This window comes from Adiantum capillus-veneris, chromosome 16, assembly GCF_014529385.1.
Source record: "Adiantum capillus-veneris isolate H3 chromosome 16, ASM1452938v2, whole genome shotgun sequence".
NCBI classification, from domain to species: Eukaryota; Viridiplantae; Streptophyta; class Polypodiopsida; order Polypodiales; family Pteridaceae; genus Adiantum; species Adiantum capillus-veneris.
In genome coordinates, this window is record NC_140946.1 from 119,469,044 (window position 1) to 119,487,860 (window position 18,817).

General features: G+C 47.6%; 1 protein-coding gene across 1 annotated transcript in view; it reads left to right on the plus strand.

Annotated features, from left to right (window-relative positions):
- Positions 1-18,817, plus strand: part of LOC147439740 (uncharacterized) — a 296,739-nt gene that overhangs the window by 32,359 nt on the left and 245,563 nt on the right. Inside the window, exon 9 of the mRNA XM_086485533.1 lies at positions 18,291-18,632. Coding sequence (XP_086341659.1) covers positions 18,291-18,632 — 342 coding nt within the window. The remainder of the gene's footprint in view (positions 1-18,290; positions 18,633-18,817) is intronic.

Consider the following 18,817-nt stretch of genomic DNA (forward strand, 5'->3'; position numbering starts at 1 on the left):
CGAACTTTAGGGCAATCCTTACTGTAGTGATCCTTCGTTTCAGGGCAATGACGGCAGGGAGGGGACCCTTCTGGCAGGGGTCATTTTGCTTTGGTAATGCCCATATTCCCTCCATCTGTAGCACAAAATGGGCTGATTCAATGGGCGAGTCGAAGGGCGAGGCGGTCCTTGCTCCTGGTGCATGGAGTTGGAGGTGGAAGCATAGAAGCTTTGAGGTGATGAGGGAGCATGGGTATGATAAAGCTCTGAGAGGAAAAAGTGCTCTGCATACCTTGCATAGGAGGGGCTGCCAATAAAGGTGGCATGTGGTGTGGATGGCCACAGGGAGAAACCATATTGGATGCCGGTGCCGCCCCTTGTTGAAGAGTATGACCAAGACTTTGCTGTATTTGTCACAATCCCTTGAGGTAGTAGCAATCCTTGTCCTCATGACCAGACTTTTTACAGAAGTGGCAGTAAATCCGAAGTTGATAGTCCTGTGGAGGGTTTCCTAGAGAGCGGCATGAGCTGCACCATACCATAGCCTTAGTCTCCTGCTGAGACCTAAGCTCTTCTAGCTCTCTCTTTATTTGATCCAAAGCGTCGCAATGTGGGGGCTTCTCCTGTCTGAGGGAGATTGATTTCTCCTCTTGAAGAGCTCTATGTAACTTTAGGGCTTCCAGTTTTGCGTAAAGAAGTTATCGGATCAGAAGGACTTTCCGAAAACACTGAGGTGGTCTCTACCTGAGGGGAGTTGGTGAACAGCTTCCTAGCCCCCTCTATCCTAGTAGTAGCCGTGACAAACTCCTCCAGAGTTGCGTCAGGTCGGAGACTCTCTCAGAGTTTTTGCTGGGAAGTTTTGGGAAGAGCCTTCTCCACCCACTTCTTAACCATAAATTCCCCTGATTGCTTAGGAAGCTTGGCAGCCAGAGACTTGGTTTTAGTCATGAGCTCTGCAAATGTCTCCTTTGGTGGCTGGAGCACCATGTTGGCCAACTCGTCCAAAACCTTCTCCTGGTAGTCACTTGACCTGAATGCTGCACATAACTATTGTCTTAAGGCTGCCCAAGTTGCAAAATGGTTCTCTGCAAACTGGTTGTACCATTTGTCTGCTAAGCCATCGAGGGTAGATGGAAAGAGTACCAAATAAGCATCTTCTCTGTTAAGACCGCGACCCCTACAGAGAGATACAAAGCTCCTTGCATGGTCGTCAACATCTTCTAAAGAGAGTCCTTTGAAGGTAGGGAACTTGATGCTTACCTTGGCCAAAACACTAGCCAACGCCTCCTTGGCCCCTTGCTCAGGAGCCCATTGCTCAAGAGCCTGCTGTAACAGAATAGGAGAGAGCTTTACTGGGGAAGGTGATCGGGAAGATGTGGAACTGGATGGAGGAATGGGTGATGTCGTATATGGAGGTATGGGTGGTGAGGCTGATGGAATTCTACTAGGTACCAAGGGTTGTCTTCTGTTGTAGTACTTCAGAGTACTCAGTAGTGCGCTTTGATGCTCGACTGACCGCCTTGTATGTGTCATGCAGGGACCACCAATCCAACCAAGCTTTTGGGCAAGAAAACCTTTAACCGGGCTGAAGATAGGTCTAGACTCTACTAGACCAGGCAAGTACTAGACCCAGGCTGGACCAGGGACGAGGAGGACTAGACCAGGGCCGAGGAGGACTAGACCAGGGATGAGGGCTGGTTGGACCAGGGCGAGAGAGGACTAGACCAGTTGGACCAGGGCGAGAGGAGACTAGACCAGCAGACCACAGAGTGCAAGGCAAGATAGGCGAAGCTAGGTAAAAACCACTAGCTTCACTGTTTGTATTCTCAACAGAGAGTGAGACTTTATTGACATCCCACCATGATTGCCAAAATGAGAGCACGTGTAGCGCAGATAGTGTGTCATGCTCTCTACAGTGGGTGCATCCTCACTGCAATGTGCGTGACAATCCCACTCAAAACAGATTGAAAACAGGAAACAATAGACAACAACTGAGCTCACAGAGACACAACAACAGCAACAGACCACAACAAATGACTCGACTATCTCAAAGAACTGATACAGACTCCAGCGTGGCAGCACACTCAGCTCCAGCCCAGGACTCTCAGGTACAATGGGGTGTCGAGGCTCAGATGTGCAGGGATGGTGAGGACGTGCTGTGTGTATAGACTCACTCTAGACGACTACGTAAAGATGATAAACATGACCCAACAGCTACTACTAATATGTGCCACCATAAAGAGCCACCAACGGCTCATAAATGTCAGCCATCTACGTCTCCCTCCAAACTGAGGGTGGTGAACTGGCCACGATGTCCACTAGACCACCGTTCGTATCCCTGCCACGTGTCACTGTCCAGCCGAGAGAGTCTGTCCAGTGTGAACGAGATTAGACCAACTGTACTAACTGTGTGTCCTGTGAAAGTGACACTGTATCTTACTACACCCTATGGAGGTGACGGTGGTGGTGGTGAATGCTCATGGAATAGCCTCCATGCTTCGCCTGAGTCTTGACTCATAAATAATTGATACAGATCCTGCTCTAGCTGAGCTAGATAAGCCATTTTCTTTCGTCGCACTAAGCGGCGAAAGATAATCCGTGACTGTCTATGTGTGGTAATACCCATGAGCACTTCCCTCTATAATTTGATCCTCGTCTCTCTTCACTCCTCATCATACCAGCTGTCCTGGGGTAATGCTCCCAGATCGTCTCCGTGTAGGCTGGCTGTGGGGGTATGCCTCTGATGCTGCATCATGGAGTGTCTTTGTCAATATCCGAGTGAGTTCATCTAGTGGCCGTCCCGGCTCTTGAGTGCATAGCTGCATGTATATCTCATCCATATACACAGAATCTGTCTCCCTCACGAAGGTATACCCAGTGTGTGTGGGGACCTCTCCTAATGGAGCTGTGCTGAACTGAAACGTAAGAGTGAAAGACAAGATAGCATGATTAACTGCTACTCCAACTTGCCTAGTGCCCACCATGAAATCTTGAAATAATTGAATGAGACCTGGCCGGGCCATAACATAATCCACTGTACTAGCACTATGTCGATGTTGAAAGCATGTAAAACCTCCAGCTGTAGAAAATCTTTGTAGGCCAGTCAAAATAGCCAATCTATGTGCAGTTCCCATATCTATCAAGTATCTGCCATACTCAGTGTACTCCTCATCCTTTGATAGTGTGGATAGGCCCATCTCTGTAACGTCCAGTTCCCTAAGCATCTTCTCGGAAGTATCATAGAATACTGTCTGGTGATGGGAAGTCCTAGCATTGAAATCCCCTAGTATGATAATGCCACCATCCCTAGAAAACTCCCATATGTCATTATCCAAAATAGCAAAGGGGGACTGTCCTCTAGATGATGCATATATTGACGTATTAGGAGGAAAGTAACAATTAGCAATGTAGAGGTATCTGCCTGTCTCTGCCCTTAGCCTCACCCAATGTACCCAGCCTGCTCATCCCTGCGTGCTATATATATCAATGGCTGCAACTCCTCCCTGAATAAAACTGCCACTCTCCCTGAGCCCCGTCCTTGATGCTCCGATCTGGTCTCCTGTCTGCAAGCTGTCTCCCATCTATATCCGCTCACCTGTGGCATGGATTGCCCAGGGGCTTGATGTGTCCCAAAATAGAAAATGATGTCTCTTCCAATGAAACTATCCTCAAAGGTACCTACATCAAGACGGAGTGACCCATTACAATTCCAGGCTGCCATCTTTAGTGTGGTCCCATAGGTCTCGCACCAATGAAACTATCCTCAAAGGTACCTACATCAAGATGGAGTGACCCATTACAATTCCAGGCTGCCATCTTTAGTGTGGTCCCATAGGTCTCGCACTGTCATGCGGAGCGTCGCTTCAATATCACCACCCTTCCATCCCGGTAAAAAGCAATCTTCCCTTTTACCCTTGCCGCTCTAATTTTCGCCATTACCTCTTGCATATGAGCAATCTGCGACAGGGTGAGGTCATCTCCAAGAAAGATGCCTGTCTTCTTTAGAGTCGGTCTCTTCTTCAAGAAATCCTTCTTCGCTTCCCTGGAGGGGAAATGAAGGATGAGTGCCCTTTCCTTCGAGGTTTCCCCCTTGCTCCCACTTTTCTTATTGCCCACTCTCCAAGTCCTCATATGTGTCTGCTCATTAACCCCCACCAGAGTCGTGAGTTCTTTCACCTCTTCATCCACATTATCTTGGTCTTTGAGGCCACATATCCTTACGTAAGGCCCGCACACGTCTCCTTTGCTCCTCTTCTAGTGTCAAGTTAATGATGGTTGGTGTGGGGGTTATTTACTTGCCCTTTCCTTTCTTGAAAATCTCAATCCATTTCTCTACGTCTTCTGCTTTTTGTTGGGTCTTTGTGATGACATCTTCCCACAAGGTCGTCATTTCTTTTTGTTGCTCCTCACCTTCTTTGATGGCCAGAGAGAAATGAAATGAAATGTTATATTAACGTCTTCAAAAGGCCAAAGTGACCTATGAGACCAGAAAGTTACAATGCGGTGTATCTGATACAAAGTTAGATTAAACTAGGATAACAAAATATAAATACTGCGGGATCCTAAACTAAGCAGTACAATGTGAAGACAATATGGGAGGGGAGTAGAGATCCATCTTCATCTGCACTCTGGACGACGAAAGAGTATGGCTTGAATCTTTTGCCATAGCCTCCTTTGAAATTGTGTAGCTCCTCTCCTCCCTCGGGGTCGTCTAGATCTCCCTAGCTCCAATGCTCGGTCTATGAGAATGCCAGTAGTGCGGGTATACCTCTCCACCGTCGCTGGTTGCTCCTCTGTTTGTTCTTCTGGGTGTATAGTATCTAGTGTAAAGAAATCTGTGATCTGTCTCTGGGGATGTCTCTCTTCACCTCTCCTCAGTAAGGTTTCTCTATGCTTGTGTAACTCAAGTAGATAAAGCCCAAGACATCTTTGATCCTCATAACTCATGACCCTAGATAGAGGCCCAAAACCTTCTCTGAATAGACAGTGGAAACGGCCTCGTATCTCATAGTACACTGTGCAATGACATATATAATGTACTTCTGTCTCTGGCTCTAGATGGCATAAGCGGCATATTCTGTTATTTGCTGGTGTCCCTCTGAATCTGCCAGTCTCAATCTCGAGCTGATGTGAGGACGTGCGTATCTGGCCAATGGCACAACGCAAACCATGCAAAAGATGCGTGTCCATATAGCTAGGTCGAATTACAAACCCATCCCCCGTGAGGTGGAGAAGATGCTCTCTATAGAAAGCCATCTTTGTGCCCAACTCTTGTAACGGCTCTATCCATGTCCTCCTCGTGTCCAACTCGATCAAATCCTGACGGATGAGTCTATTAATCTCTACCCGTGTCGGAGACCTCAAGGGTGCCTGAAGAGAGTATTGAAAAGGAGGCAACCTGTCCATGGTGAAACCATGTGTCTGAAACCATGATGTCATCTGAGCATACCAGCATGATGTATCCCCGTTAAGAGCTAATTGTCTGGAGGACTCTAGAGCCACCCTGGCATATCTGTCTCTGGTAGTATCCCACAGACTGTGTACAAAGGAGACTGATCTTCTGAGCGCCTCAATCTCCATAGGGGGGGGAGCTAATTCCGCTCGAATGATATCATGCGGTACATAAACCTTGGCTCTAATCAGCCGAGAGATCATAGATACTAGGGGCTTCTCCATACGCCTCCACCCATCCTGGCCTATAGAAGGTCCCCAAACCTGTACCCCATATAACATAGTAGAGGCAACCAAAGTATCAAAGAGCCATAACTTTGTCCTAGGTTCCTGGAACTGAACCTGTGAACACATCCTCTCCATTCCTCCTAGAGCCGCACCAGCTCTAGTTAGTCTAGTCTCTGCTGCTCTTCTCAAGGAAAATCTCGGCCCAGTAAAGACTACCCCCAAGTAAGTGTATGCATCTGTATACTCCACAATCTCCTGACCATACTTGAAAGTGGGTACTGATCTCCTGACCCATTGCAGTGTGGTGTTAAACACCATAACCTTGGTTTTACCTAGGTTAACACACAATCCACAATCCTTTGCAAAATTGCGTACTGCATCCAACTGTCGTTGCATACCTTCTGGTGAGTCAGATATCAGCACAATATCATCAGCATATAGCAACAATGGGATCCACGTCCCTGCCAGCTGTGCACCTCTGTCACCCTCTCTATCGATGTAATCAGACACCTCATCAACATACATACCAAATAGAGTAGGAGACAATGGGCAGCCTTGTTTCACTCCAATGGTAGAGTGAACTAAATCAGATACCCCTTCCGGAGTGCGTACCCGTCCCATCACTGATCTGTACAAAGCCATAATCCCCCAAATCACCTCTATGGGCACCCCCATCTCTTGTAGTCTGCGCATCAATCCAGCTCTTGGTACCATGTCAAATGCTTTACGAAAGTCCACAAAGCTACAATATATTCGTCTCCCATGTGCTTTGCCCTCCTCAATGATGGCCCTGAGTGTCAGAATATGATCAAGAGTGGAGAAACCCCTCCTGAAGCTGGCTTGACCCTTTGCTCGTACCCCCTCGCCCTCTGCCCAATTACTCAAGTGTTGCTCCAGGATGGATGCATACAACCGCGCCAATGTGTGTCCAACCATGATAGTGCGGTAGTTCCCAGGCTCTGTAGGGTCACCAGCCTTGAAGATGGGCACAATATTAGACAATCTCCAAGTCTCAGGTAATCCCTCACACATGGCACGATTGAACAACACTGCGAGAACCTCCATCAGCATATCCCTAGCATGTATAAAGTGCTCCGATACTAGACCGTCATGATGATATGCCTTCCCGGTCTTCATTCTGTCAATGGCCCTTTGTACCATCTCAGGTGTAAAGAAAGTGCTCGTAGATAGATGGGCAAGGCTTGGTAGGGTCTGGAAGGGGTTCCTGTCCAGGAACCGTATATAATGATGTCGCATATTGGCCCCACACCTCAGGTGAAGTAATCACTGGGGGAGGGGAGTGCTCATGGAAGAGACGCTATGCCTCTCCTGAGTCCCTACTCAAGAACATCTGATACAAGTCTAGCTCCATTTGGGCTAGGTAAGCTCTCTTCTTCCGTCGCACAAGGCGTCGGAAAGCAATCCGAGACTGTCTGTAAGTGATGACTCCTAAAAGAAGATCCCTCTGAAGCTGGTCTCTCATCTCTCTGCATTCTTCATCATACCAACTATTCTGGGGCATGCTCCCAGAATGTCGTCTCTTGCCCGACTGAGTGTGTGGGTATGCCACTGATGCAGCCCCTTGCAATGTCTCAGTCAGTAGCGTGGTGCACTCCTCCACTGAGAGCCCTGTACCATTTGTGCCAGGGTCTTCTTCAAGTGGATCGCTTACGGTGAGGCCCAAAGAATCAGGGTCTTCTTCAAGTGGATCCATTACGGTGAGGCCCAGAGAATCAGAGAAAGAGAGAGAGAGAGAGAGAGAGAGAGAGAGAGAGAGAGAGAGAGAGAGAGAGAGAGAGAGAGAGAGAGAGAGAGAGAGAGAGAGAGAGAGAGAGAGAGAGAGAGAGAGAGAGAGAGAGAGAGGGGGGGGGGGGGGGGGGGGGGGGGGTGATAGAGAGGGAGTGGGGCGGGCAGCGCGAGAGAGAGGGAGCAGCAGGGGGTGCGGGAGCAGTAGGGGGGAAGCGCGAGGGGCAGAGAGAGAGAGAGAGAGAGAGAGAGAGAGAGAGAGAGAGAGAGAGAGAGAGAGAGAGAGAGAGAGAGAGAGAGAGAGCGCAGGGGTGGCGGACAGCGCGAGGCGACAGAGGAGGGGGGGGGGGGGGGGGGGGAGCGCATGGGGAGCAGGGGCGGTAGGGCGAGCAGGGCAGGGACGCGAGCACACACAGAGGAGGGGCAGAGAGAGAGAGAGAGAGAGAGAGAGAGAGAGAGAGAGAGAGAGAGAGAGAGAGAGAGAGAGAGAGAGAGAAATGAAATGTTATATTAACGTCTTCAAAACGCCAAAATGACCTATGAGACCAATCAGTTACAAAATAGTGAATCTAATACCATGTCTGGGTACAAAAGAACTAGAAAAGAACTAGAAGTGGAACAAAATACTACTACTACTACTACAATCTAAAACTACGTGGGTGTAGCAGCTGATACAATAGGTACCCGGTAAACTGGATGTAACAGTGTGTGAAACAAAGATGGAAGAAATGGTGAGGATCCATCCTCATCTGCACTCTGGATGTCGAGAGAGTATGGCTCGAATCTTCTGTTGTAGTCTCCGTCGATGCTGTGTAGCTCCTCTCCTCAGTCGCGGTCGTCTGTATCTCTGTAGCTCCAATGCTCGGTCGATGAGAGTGCCAGTAGTGGTCGAATGAGTGTGGGACGAGCTCTGCAGTGGTGGCTGCTCCTCTGGCTGTCCCATATCTAGTGAAAAGAAATCTGTAATGTGTCTCTGGGACTGCCTCTCTCTAGCTCTCCCCAGTAAAGTGTCTCTATACTTGTGTAACTCAAGTAGATATAGTCCAAGACATCTCTGATCCTCATAACTCATGACCCTAGATAGAGGACCAAAACCCTCTCTGAATAAGCAGTGGAAACGCCCCCGTATCTCATAGAACACTGTGCAATGACATATGAAGTGCAACTCTGTCTCTGGCTCTCTTTGGCATAATCGGCATATCCTGCTGTCTGCTGGTATCCCTCTGAATCTACCAATCTCAATCTCGAGCTGATGTGAGGATGTGCGTATCTGACCAATGGCACAACGCAAACCATGAGACATATGTGTGTCCATGTAGCTGGGTCGAATCACAAACCCATCTCCTGTGAGGTGGAGAAGATGCTCTCTATAGAAAGCCATCTTCGTGCTCAACTCCTGAGGCGGCTCTATCCATGTCCTCCTGGTGTCGAGCTGGATCAGGTCCTGACGAATGAGTCTAGTGATCTCCACCCGTGTAAGAGACAGCGAGGGTGCCTGAAGAGAATACTGGAAAGGGGGCAACCTGTCCATGGTGAAGCCATGCGTCTGAAACCATGAAGTCATCTGTGCATACCAGCATGAAGTGTCCCCCTGTAGAGCTAACTGTCTGGAAGACTCAAGGGCCAGTCTAGCATATCTGTCTCTAGTAGTATCCCATAGGCTGTGCACAAAGGACATTGATCTGGTAAGCGCCTCAATCTCCATGGGGGGGGCAGCTAGCTCTGCTCGAATGATCGCGTGAGGTACGGAGGCCTTGGCTCTAATCAATCGGGAGATCATAGATACCAAGGGCCTCTCCATACGTCTCCAACCATCCTGGCCTACAGAAGGTCCCCAAACCTGTACCCCATACGCATAGCTGAGGCTACTAAAGTATCAAAGAGCCATAACTTTGTCCGAGGTTCCTGGAACTGAACCTGCGAACACATCCTCTCCAAGCCTCCCAAGGCCGCATAAGCTCTGGTCAGTCTAGTTTCTGCTGCTCTCCCCAAAGAAAACCTCGGCCCAGTGAAGACTATCCCAAGGTAAGTGTATGCATCTGTATACTCCACAATCTCTTGACCATACGTGAAGGTCGGTGCCGATCTCCTGATCCACTGCGGTGTGGTGTTAAACACCATGACCTTGGTTTTACCAAGGTTTACAGACAATCCACTATCCTCTGCAAAACTGTGTAATGCATCCAACTGTCGCTGCATACCCTCTGGTGAGTCAGAGATCAAGACAATATCATTAGCATATAACAACAATGGGATCCACGTCCCTGCCAGCTGGGCACCTCTATCACCCTCTCTGTCAATGTAATCAGACACCTCATCAACATACATACCAAATAGAGTAGGAGACAATGGGCAACCCTGTTTCACCCCGATAGTGGAGTGAACTAAGTCAGATATCCCCTCTGGGGTGCGTACATGTCCCATCACTGATCTGTATAAAGCCATAATCCCCCAAATCAACACTGTGGGCACCCCCATCTCCTGCAGTCTGTGCATCAGTCGAGCTCTCGGTACCATGTCAAATGCTTTGTGGAAATCCACAAAGCTACAAATCCGTCTCCCATGTGACCTGCCCTCCTCAATGATAGCTCTGAGTGCCAGAATATGGTCAAGAGTGGAGAAACCCCTCCTGAAACCTGCCTGTCCCTTTGCCCGTACACCCTCACCCTCTGCCCAGTTACTCAACTGCTGCTCAATAATGGATGCATACAATCGTGCCAGTGTGTGTCCAACCATAATAGTGCGGTAATTTCCAGGCTCTGTAGGATCACCTGCCTTGAATATAGGCACAATAGTAGACAACCTCCAAGTCTCAGGTAATCCCTCACACATGGCACGATTGAACAACACTGCAAGAACCTCCATCAGCATATCCCTAGCATGTATAAAGTGCTCCGCTACTAGACCGTCATGATCGTAAGCCCTCCTGGTCCTCATCCTGTCAATGGCTCTCTTTACCATCTCAGTGGTAAAGAAGGTGCTCGTAGGTGGACATGGCTCTGTAGGATCTGGAAGGGGATCCTGCCCAAGAACCGTATATAACGATGTCGCATACTGGCCCCACACATCAGGAGAAGTAATCACTGGGGGAGGGGAGTGCTCATGGAAGAGTCGCCATGCCTCGCCTGAGTCTCTACTCAAGAACAACTGATACAAGTCTTGCTCCATCTGGGCCAGGTAAGCTCGTTTCTTCTTTCGCACAAGGCGCCGGAAAGCAATCCGCGACTGTCTGTAGGTGATGACTCCTAAATGAAGATCCCTCTGAAGCTGGGCTCTCATCTCTCTGCACTCCTCATCATACCAACTATTCTGGGGCATGCTCCCAGAATGTCGCCTCCGATCCGGTTGAGTGTGTGGGTATGCCTCTGATGCTGCATCATGTAGTGTCTCAGTCAGTAAAGTAGTGCACTCCTCTACTGAGAGGCCTGGAGCAACTGTGCATAGACGATCCCAGATCGCCTCTGTATAAACCGAGTCAGTCTCTGGTGTAAATGTATAACGGGTGTGTGACCTGCCTCCTGATTTCTGGGCTGTACTAAACTGAAAAGATACGGACAGTGTCAAGAGAGCATGATCCACTGCTACGCCCACTGGTCTGGCTCCCACTGTGAAATCCTGAATACACGGAATAAAGCTCGGCTGTGTCATAACATAGTCCACTGTACTGGCCCCATGTCTGTGTGGAAAGCATGTGAAGCCTGCTGCTCCAGGAAACCGCTGTAAGCCATTAAGTATGGCTAGCCCATGTGTAGTCGTCATCTCCGTGAGGTATCTCCCATACTCAGTCTGCTCTCTGTCATGTGAACATCTGTCAAACCCCAGCTCACCCACATCCAACTCTCTAAGCATCTCATCTGAAGTGTCGTAGAAGACTGTCTGACAGTTGCCCGTTCGAGCATTGAAGTCTCCTAGGAGGATGATATCACCATCCCTAGAAAACTCCCATATATCATCATCTAGAATTGAGAAAGGCGACTGCCCTCTGGATACAGCATATACTGACGTACTGGGGGGGAAGTAACATATAGCAATATATAGAAATCGACCTGTGTCAGCTCTCAGCCTCACCCACATGTATCTAGCCTGATCATCTCTCTGTACAATATGTAGTAGTGGCTGTAGCTCCTCCCTAAACAACACCGCTACTCCTCCTGAACCTCTACTCCCATGCTCAGATCTCGTGACTGTTCTGTGGGCTGTCTCCCATTTGTATCCCACCACATGTGGCAACAGTTGGCCAGGGGCCTGGTGAGTCTCTGAAAAGAAAACAATGTCCTTGTCTCTGAAAATGTCCTCAAAGGCACCAACATCCAACCTCATAGACCCATTACAATTCCAAGTCGCCATCCTCAATGTGGTCCCATAGGTCTCGCACCGTCATGTAGAGCGCCGCTCTACAATCACCACCCGACCATCTCTATAAAAGGCCATCTTCCCCTTCTCCCTTGCCGCTTGAATCTCGGGCATTACTTCTCTCATATGCGCAAGTTGTGAGAGAGTGAGGTCATCGCCTAAGAAAATACCTGTCTTCTTGAGAGTAGGTCTCTTCCTCAAGAATTCCTTCTTCTCTTCCAATGAAGGGAAGCGTAGTATGAGAGCTCTTTCCTTTGAAGATTCTCCGGGGCCCTCACTCTTCTTGCCCACTCTCCATGCCTTTGTGTGTGAAGGCTTCTCCACCCCCATCATTGATGTGAGGCTTGTGACCTCTTTTTCCACATTGTTTATGTCCTTGAGGCCGGTTACCCTCACATGTAGAGCCCGCACCCTCCTTCTTTGTTCCTCTTCGAGGGTCATGTTGATAAGAGTGGGTGTACAAGGAGCTTCCTTACCTTTCCCTTTCTTGGCAACCTCAATCCATTTTTCGGCCTCCTCTACTTTCTTTTGCGTTTCGGATATGACCGCGGCCCATGACTTCTTCTCCTCATTGATGTTGTCAATTTCTTCCCTCAAAGAGGGCTGAAATTCCCCCTCTTCAAGCCCATTTTTTGACCGTGTTTCCAACACTTCTTTGTGGAGGTCCAAAATGCTATTCTCCAACGTGGCGATCTTGTTGAGAAGATGATCCTTCTCGTCCTTCCACCTCTTCTCCTTTTCTTCATTTTCTCGGAGGAAAACGGTCTTCGCGTTCCTCCAATCTTCCATCTCTTTTCTCCATGCTTTCATTTCCAATTCAATGATGGAAATTCGTTTGGAGTGAAGCATATATTTGAGTTTGCTTGTTGCCATAGGTGAGGTTGGGGATGACATGAGAGAGAGAGAGAGAGAGAGAGAGAGAGAGAGAGAGGATTGATGTTTCTAAAGTGCAGAAAATGCAGCAAACCCTAAAACGCAGATCTGTCCAACAACCCCCAAAAAAAAAAAAAAAAAAAAAAAAAAAAAAGTCGCGAACCCTAAAATACAGGTCGCGAGCCCTAAAAACAGGTCGTGAACCCTAACATACAACAGCGAACCCTAAACGAAAGCATGGTAAAGAGAGAGAGAGAGATGGCGTGATGAGAGAGAGAGAGAGAGAGAGAGAGAGAGAGAGAGAGAGAGAGAGAGAGAGAGAGAGAATGAAATGAAATTACAAAGTGGTGAATCTAATACATGTCTGAAGTACAAGTACAAAAAGTACTGAAAGTAAAAATGAAAACTGAAAATGAAGTGTGAAACGTGAAATGTGAAATCTGAAATCTGAAAATGTAGAATAGGCCCTCAATGACAATCTGGGTGTCGTGCTAGAATGCCTCTGATCCTCTGCTGGAGTCTCCGTCGATGTGGTGTGCTCCTGTGTCTTGGTCGTGGTCGTCTCGATCTCCCGAGCTCAATCGCCCTGTCAATGAGGGTGCCTCTCGTATGAATACGGGTATTAGGGTTTAGGGTCCTCTGATCCTGATACCTCATGACTCTATCTAGGGGTCCAGAACCCTCCCAGAATAAGCAATGGAAGCGCCCTCGTATCTCATAATACACAGTGCAGTGGCATATGTAGTGTAGCTCTGTCTCTGGCTCTCTACCGCATAGTTGACATATCCTAGACTCCGGCGGTATCCCTCTGAATCTACCCGTCTCAATCTCCAGCTGGTGTGAGGATGTGCGAATCTGACCAATAGCACATCGCAGACCATGAGATAAATGAGTGTCCATGTAGTTCGGACGAGTCACAAACCCATCTCCTGAATGTTGGAGAAGGTGCTCTTTGTAGAAAGCCGTCTTCGTGCCCAACTTCTGTATCGGCTCTACCCATGTCCTCCTGGTGTTCAACTGTATAAGATCCTGACGAATGAGTCTAGTGATCTCCGTCCGTGTGACTGGCAGGGAAGGTGCATCCAGGGAATACTGAAAGGGAGGCAATCTATCCATGCTGAGACCATGCCTCTGAAACCATGAGGTCATCTGTGCATACCAACATGATGCATCTCCCTGCATCGCTAACTGTCTAGAAGACTCAAGAGCCAGTCAAGTATATCTGCCTCTATGTGTATCCCATAGACTGTGCATAAAGGACACTGATCTGGTAAGAGCCTCAATCTCTATAGGAGGGGCGGCTACCTCCGCTCGAATAATCGCATGTGGTACAGAGGCCTTGGCTCTAATCATCCGGGATATCATAAATACCAAGGGTCTCTCCATGTTCCTCCAACTATCATGATTCACAGATGGTCCCCAAACTTGGACCCCATAAAGCATAGCTGAAGCAACCAAAGTATCAAAGAGCCATAGTTTTTTTCGTGGTTCTTGAAACTGAACCTGCGAACACATCCTCTCTAGCCCTCCCAATGCCGCATAGGCTCTGGATAGTCTAGTCTCTGCTGCTCTCCTCAGGGTAAACCTCGGTCCCGTGAATACCACCCCTAGATATGTATATTCATCTGTGTACTCCACAGTGTCCTGGCCATATACGAGTGTAGGTGCCGATCTCTTGACCCATTGTGGTGTGGTGTTAAACACCATAACCTTGGTTTTACCAAGGTTCACAGACAGTCCACTATCCTCTGCAAAGTTGTGCAATGCATCCAAATGTCTTTGCATGCCCTCTGGCGACTCTGACATCAACACAATATCATAGCATATAATAATAAAGGGATCCATGTCCCTGCCAGCTGAGCGCCTCTGTCACCCTCTCTGTCAATGTAGTCAGAGACCTCATCTACATACATACCAAAAAGTGTAGGGGACAAAGGACATCCCTGTTTCACTCCAATAGTGGAATGAACAATGCCAGAAATCCCCTCAAGAGTGCGTACCTGGCCAGTCACTGAGCCGTATAAAGCCATGATCCCCCATATGATCTCCGTGGGTACTCCCAACTTCAGTAGCCTGTGCATCAATCTGGCCCTCGGCACTGTGTCAAATGCCTTGCGGAAGTCCACAAAGCAACAATACATCCGTCTCCCATGTGCCCGACCCTCCTCAATAATGGCTCTGAGTGTAAGAATATGGTCCAAAGTGGAGAAACCCCTCCTGAATCCAGCCTGTCCTGCTGCTCGTATGCCCTCATTTTCTGCCCATTTACTCAGTTGCTGTTCAAGAATGGATGCCCTATCATAATAGTACGGTAGTTCCCTGGCACCGTGGGGTCCCCTGCCTTGAAAAGAGGTACAATAGTAGATAATCTCCAGGACTCGGGTAGTCCCTCACACATGACACGGGTAAACAACCGCGCAAGAACCTCTGACAGTAAATCTCTAGCATGTATCAAGTGCTCTGCCACCAAACCATCATGATCATATGCTCTCCTAGTCCTCATCTTGTCAATGGCGTTCTTCACCATCTCAGTGGTAAAGAAGGTACTAGTGGCTGGACATGGCTCTAGAGGGTCTGGTAATGGTGGTTGCTCAGGTACTGTATATAATGATTCTGCATATTGACCCCAAATCTCGGGAGAGGTAATCACTGGAGGAGGTGAGTGCTCATGGAAGAGACGCCAGGCCTCACCTGAATCTCGGCTCAAAAAGAGCTGATACAAATCACGTTCCATCTGGGCTAAAAAGGCCCGCTTCTTCCGTCGCACTAAACGCCTGCTTCTTCCATCGCACTAAACGCCGAAGGGCAATCCGAGACTGTCTATATGTAATGACTCCAAGTATAAGCTCGCTCTGAATCTGAACTCTCATCTCTCTGCACTCCTCATCATACCAACTATTCTGAGGCATGTTCCCAGAACGTCTTCTCTGATTTGGTTGAGTGTGTGGGTATGCCTCTGCTGTTGCCCCATGCAAGATCTCCATCAATAAAGTGGTGATCTCCTCCACTGTATATACAGGCTCGGCTGCCCCCATCCGTCTGTAAATCTCTTCCACATAAATTGAATCCGTCTCTGGTGTAAAAGCATACCGTGTGTGTGCACTCCTCCGTAGTGTCTGAGAAACACTATACTGGAAAGAGACTGAAAAAGTCAGGAGAGCATGGTCCACTGCTACTCCAACAGGCCTAGGGCCCACACTGAGATCCTGAATATGAGAGATGAAGCTCGGTGAAGTCATGACAAAGTCCACTGTACTGGCCCCATGTCTGTGTGGAAAGCATGTGAATCCCCCAGACGAAGGAAAAATCTCTAGACCATTGAGTATGGCCAGACCATGCGTAGTTGTCATCTCCATGAGATATCTCCCATACTTTGTGTGCTCTTTATCCTGTGAGTGTCTGTCAAGTCCCATCTCCGATGTATCCATCTCTCTAAGCATCTCCTCTGAGGTATCATAAAATACCGTTTGGGAGTTGGCCGTCCTGGCATTAAAGTCTCCCAAGAGAATGATATCTCTATCTCTAGAGAACTCCCATATGTCATCATCAAGTATAGAGAAAGGGGATTGCCCTCTAGGTGAGGTATAGACTGATATGCTAGGGGGAAAGTAAGATATAGCCATGTATAAGAATCTGTCTGTCTCAGCTCTCAGTCTCACCCACATGTATCTCGCCTGGTCATCTCTCCAGACAATTTGTAATAGCGGCTGCAACTCTTCCTTGAATAAGACTGCTACCCCTCGTGAACCTCGACTTCCATGCTGGGATCTAGCGTCTGGCCGACAAGCTGTCTCCCATAAATAACCAGTCACACTTGGCATCAACTGTCCAGATTTTTGATGTGTCTCTGAGTAAAAGACAATGTCTCTATCTTTGAAGCTATCTTCAAAGGCACCCACATCCAATGAAATGAAATGTTATATTAACGTCTTCAAAAAGGGCAGAGTGACCTATGAGACCAAACTGATACAAAAGTGGTGAATCTGTTACAATGTCTGAAAAGTGTGAAAGTGTGAAAATAAATGCGAAAAACTAAATACAAAGTATTAGATAAACTTCTTAGGAGCATTCTGGGTGTCTGGCTAGAATGCTTCTAATCCTTTGTTGTAGTCTCCTCCGGTGAAGTGTGCGTCTGCATCTCGATTTCCTAAGCTCAATCGCCCTGTCAATGAGGGTGCCTTTGGTATGAATGTGGGTATTCCTTTGTGCTCGCTGCTGGCCTCTTGCTTCTCCTTCCATTCCTGCTTCTCTCGATCCGAAGAAATCTGTGATCTGCCTCTGAGGCTGTAGTGCTCTTTGTCTTCTCATTAGATTATCCCTGTGCCGATGTAGTTCCAGTAGGTACAGGCCTAAGCACCTTTGATCTTGGTATTGCATAACTCTATCTAGAGGTCCAAAGCCTTCTTTGAATAGGCAATGGAAATGCCCACGTATCTCATAGTATACGGTGCAATGGCATATGTAGTGTAATTTTGTCTCCACCTCCAGAGACTGATACTTCGGGTGCTGTGGCAACTAATCTTTCTCTTGGGTGACTGAGTGACAGTCTTTTCACCATGGTAGTGCAGTGTAGTAGTGGTTTATTTAGCAGTTTTATAATCTTTTAGCAGTTTCAATTGTTTCTCTCACCGAGACGGTGAGTGGGTTTGTGGCGGGCAACCTGTAGCAGGGCTATAGTGTCACTCGCACGGATAGGCAATTAGTCATAGTTGGCCAGGTTCCACACTGGACGGACTCTCTTGCCGGTTGGTGACACATGTCAGGGATATGGGTGGTGGTTCAATCGACACCGTGGCCAGCGCACCACTACGACAGTTCAGAGATATGCTTAGCTGGATTAGATATTGGTGAGCCGTTGGTGGCTCTTTATGGTTGTATATATCCGTAGTTGTTTGTGTTTTATGGATCATCTACTTTTGTGTGGTCAGTCATCTAGAGTCTCTCATCTGGAGTTGTACACAGCACGTATGCACCATCCCTGCACAGTTGAGCCTCGACACCCCCACTGTACCTATGAGATCTGGGCTGGAGCTGAGTGTGCTACCATGCCAGAGTCTGTATCGGTTTCTTCGAGTTTGTCGATGTTCATGCTGTTCATGATCTGTTGAGTCTGTTGTTCTTGCTTGATCGTTCTTTGTCTTCTATGTTTTCATTCTGTGGAGTGAGATATCACGCTCATTGCACGGAGCACCCACTATAGAGGACACGACACATTATCTTCGCTACAATGAGTACGGACTGTACGAGAGCCAACTGATGTCCTGGAGTGAACCGTGCTGACCCAGTAGTCTTACATTTCTATAGGATTTTTCCTGGAGCTCTTCGACTATATATTTGTTCTGTACAATTCCTTCATTCTAAAGGGATGGACATTTGGCCATCTACAAACATGAATACAATCTTTCTTCTTCTTTCTCTCGTTCATGATGCTTGTGCTTTAACGCTTGGGCATGCATTTTGAATTCAATTATAGATGTTTCTGTTCTGAAGAGAATCTAGTGCTCTTCTTATAAAGTGTTGCATTATACAGGTTAACAGTACTCATTTCGTTAACTTTCAGGAGCTGCTTTGACTTTAACACCGATGAACTATCAGGAGCTGGTTGACTTGATCACAGATGCACTACGTATTAACTACATTTTCATGGGCTTATTTGACAGCTTCATTGTCGATACCAAATTGTGTAGCTGAGTGGAACGATGATACAAATGTTTTCAAGGCAGGAGGCACAGCAGTACTGAAGATCTTGGAAATGGATGCCTTTGGAAATAACATCAGTTATGCAACTGGTGTATTCAACCAAAGTTCGTACTATATTACAGAGATTATTGATGTATCTTCCAATGAGCAGGCTGCAGTTGAGGTGTCTCAAGTCACAAAACCATCGGTTGGTTATCATTATATCAGGTTGAATCCAAAAGTATCGGGGAACTTTCTGTTGTATGTTGGAAGTGGAAGGCGAAGCTTGGCTGCATCACCATTTGCATTTGTAGTGACAGCTGGTAACTCCCCTGTTACATTTAGATAAACAGATAACATAACTAAAAAGTTCCTTTCCGACCTTCTAACTCATAATAACATTCTAAGGCTTACCCATAATATGATAGGATTTAATTAGATCTCCGAGGTACAGGATTTAATTATATACAGAGCTTCTTGACCTAAATTGGCAAAGCTATTTTTTTGA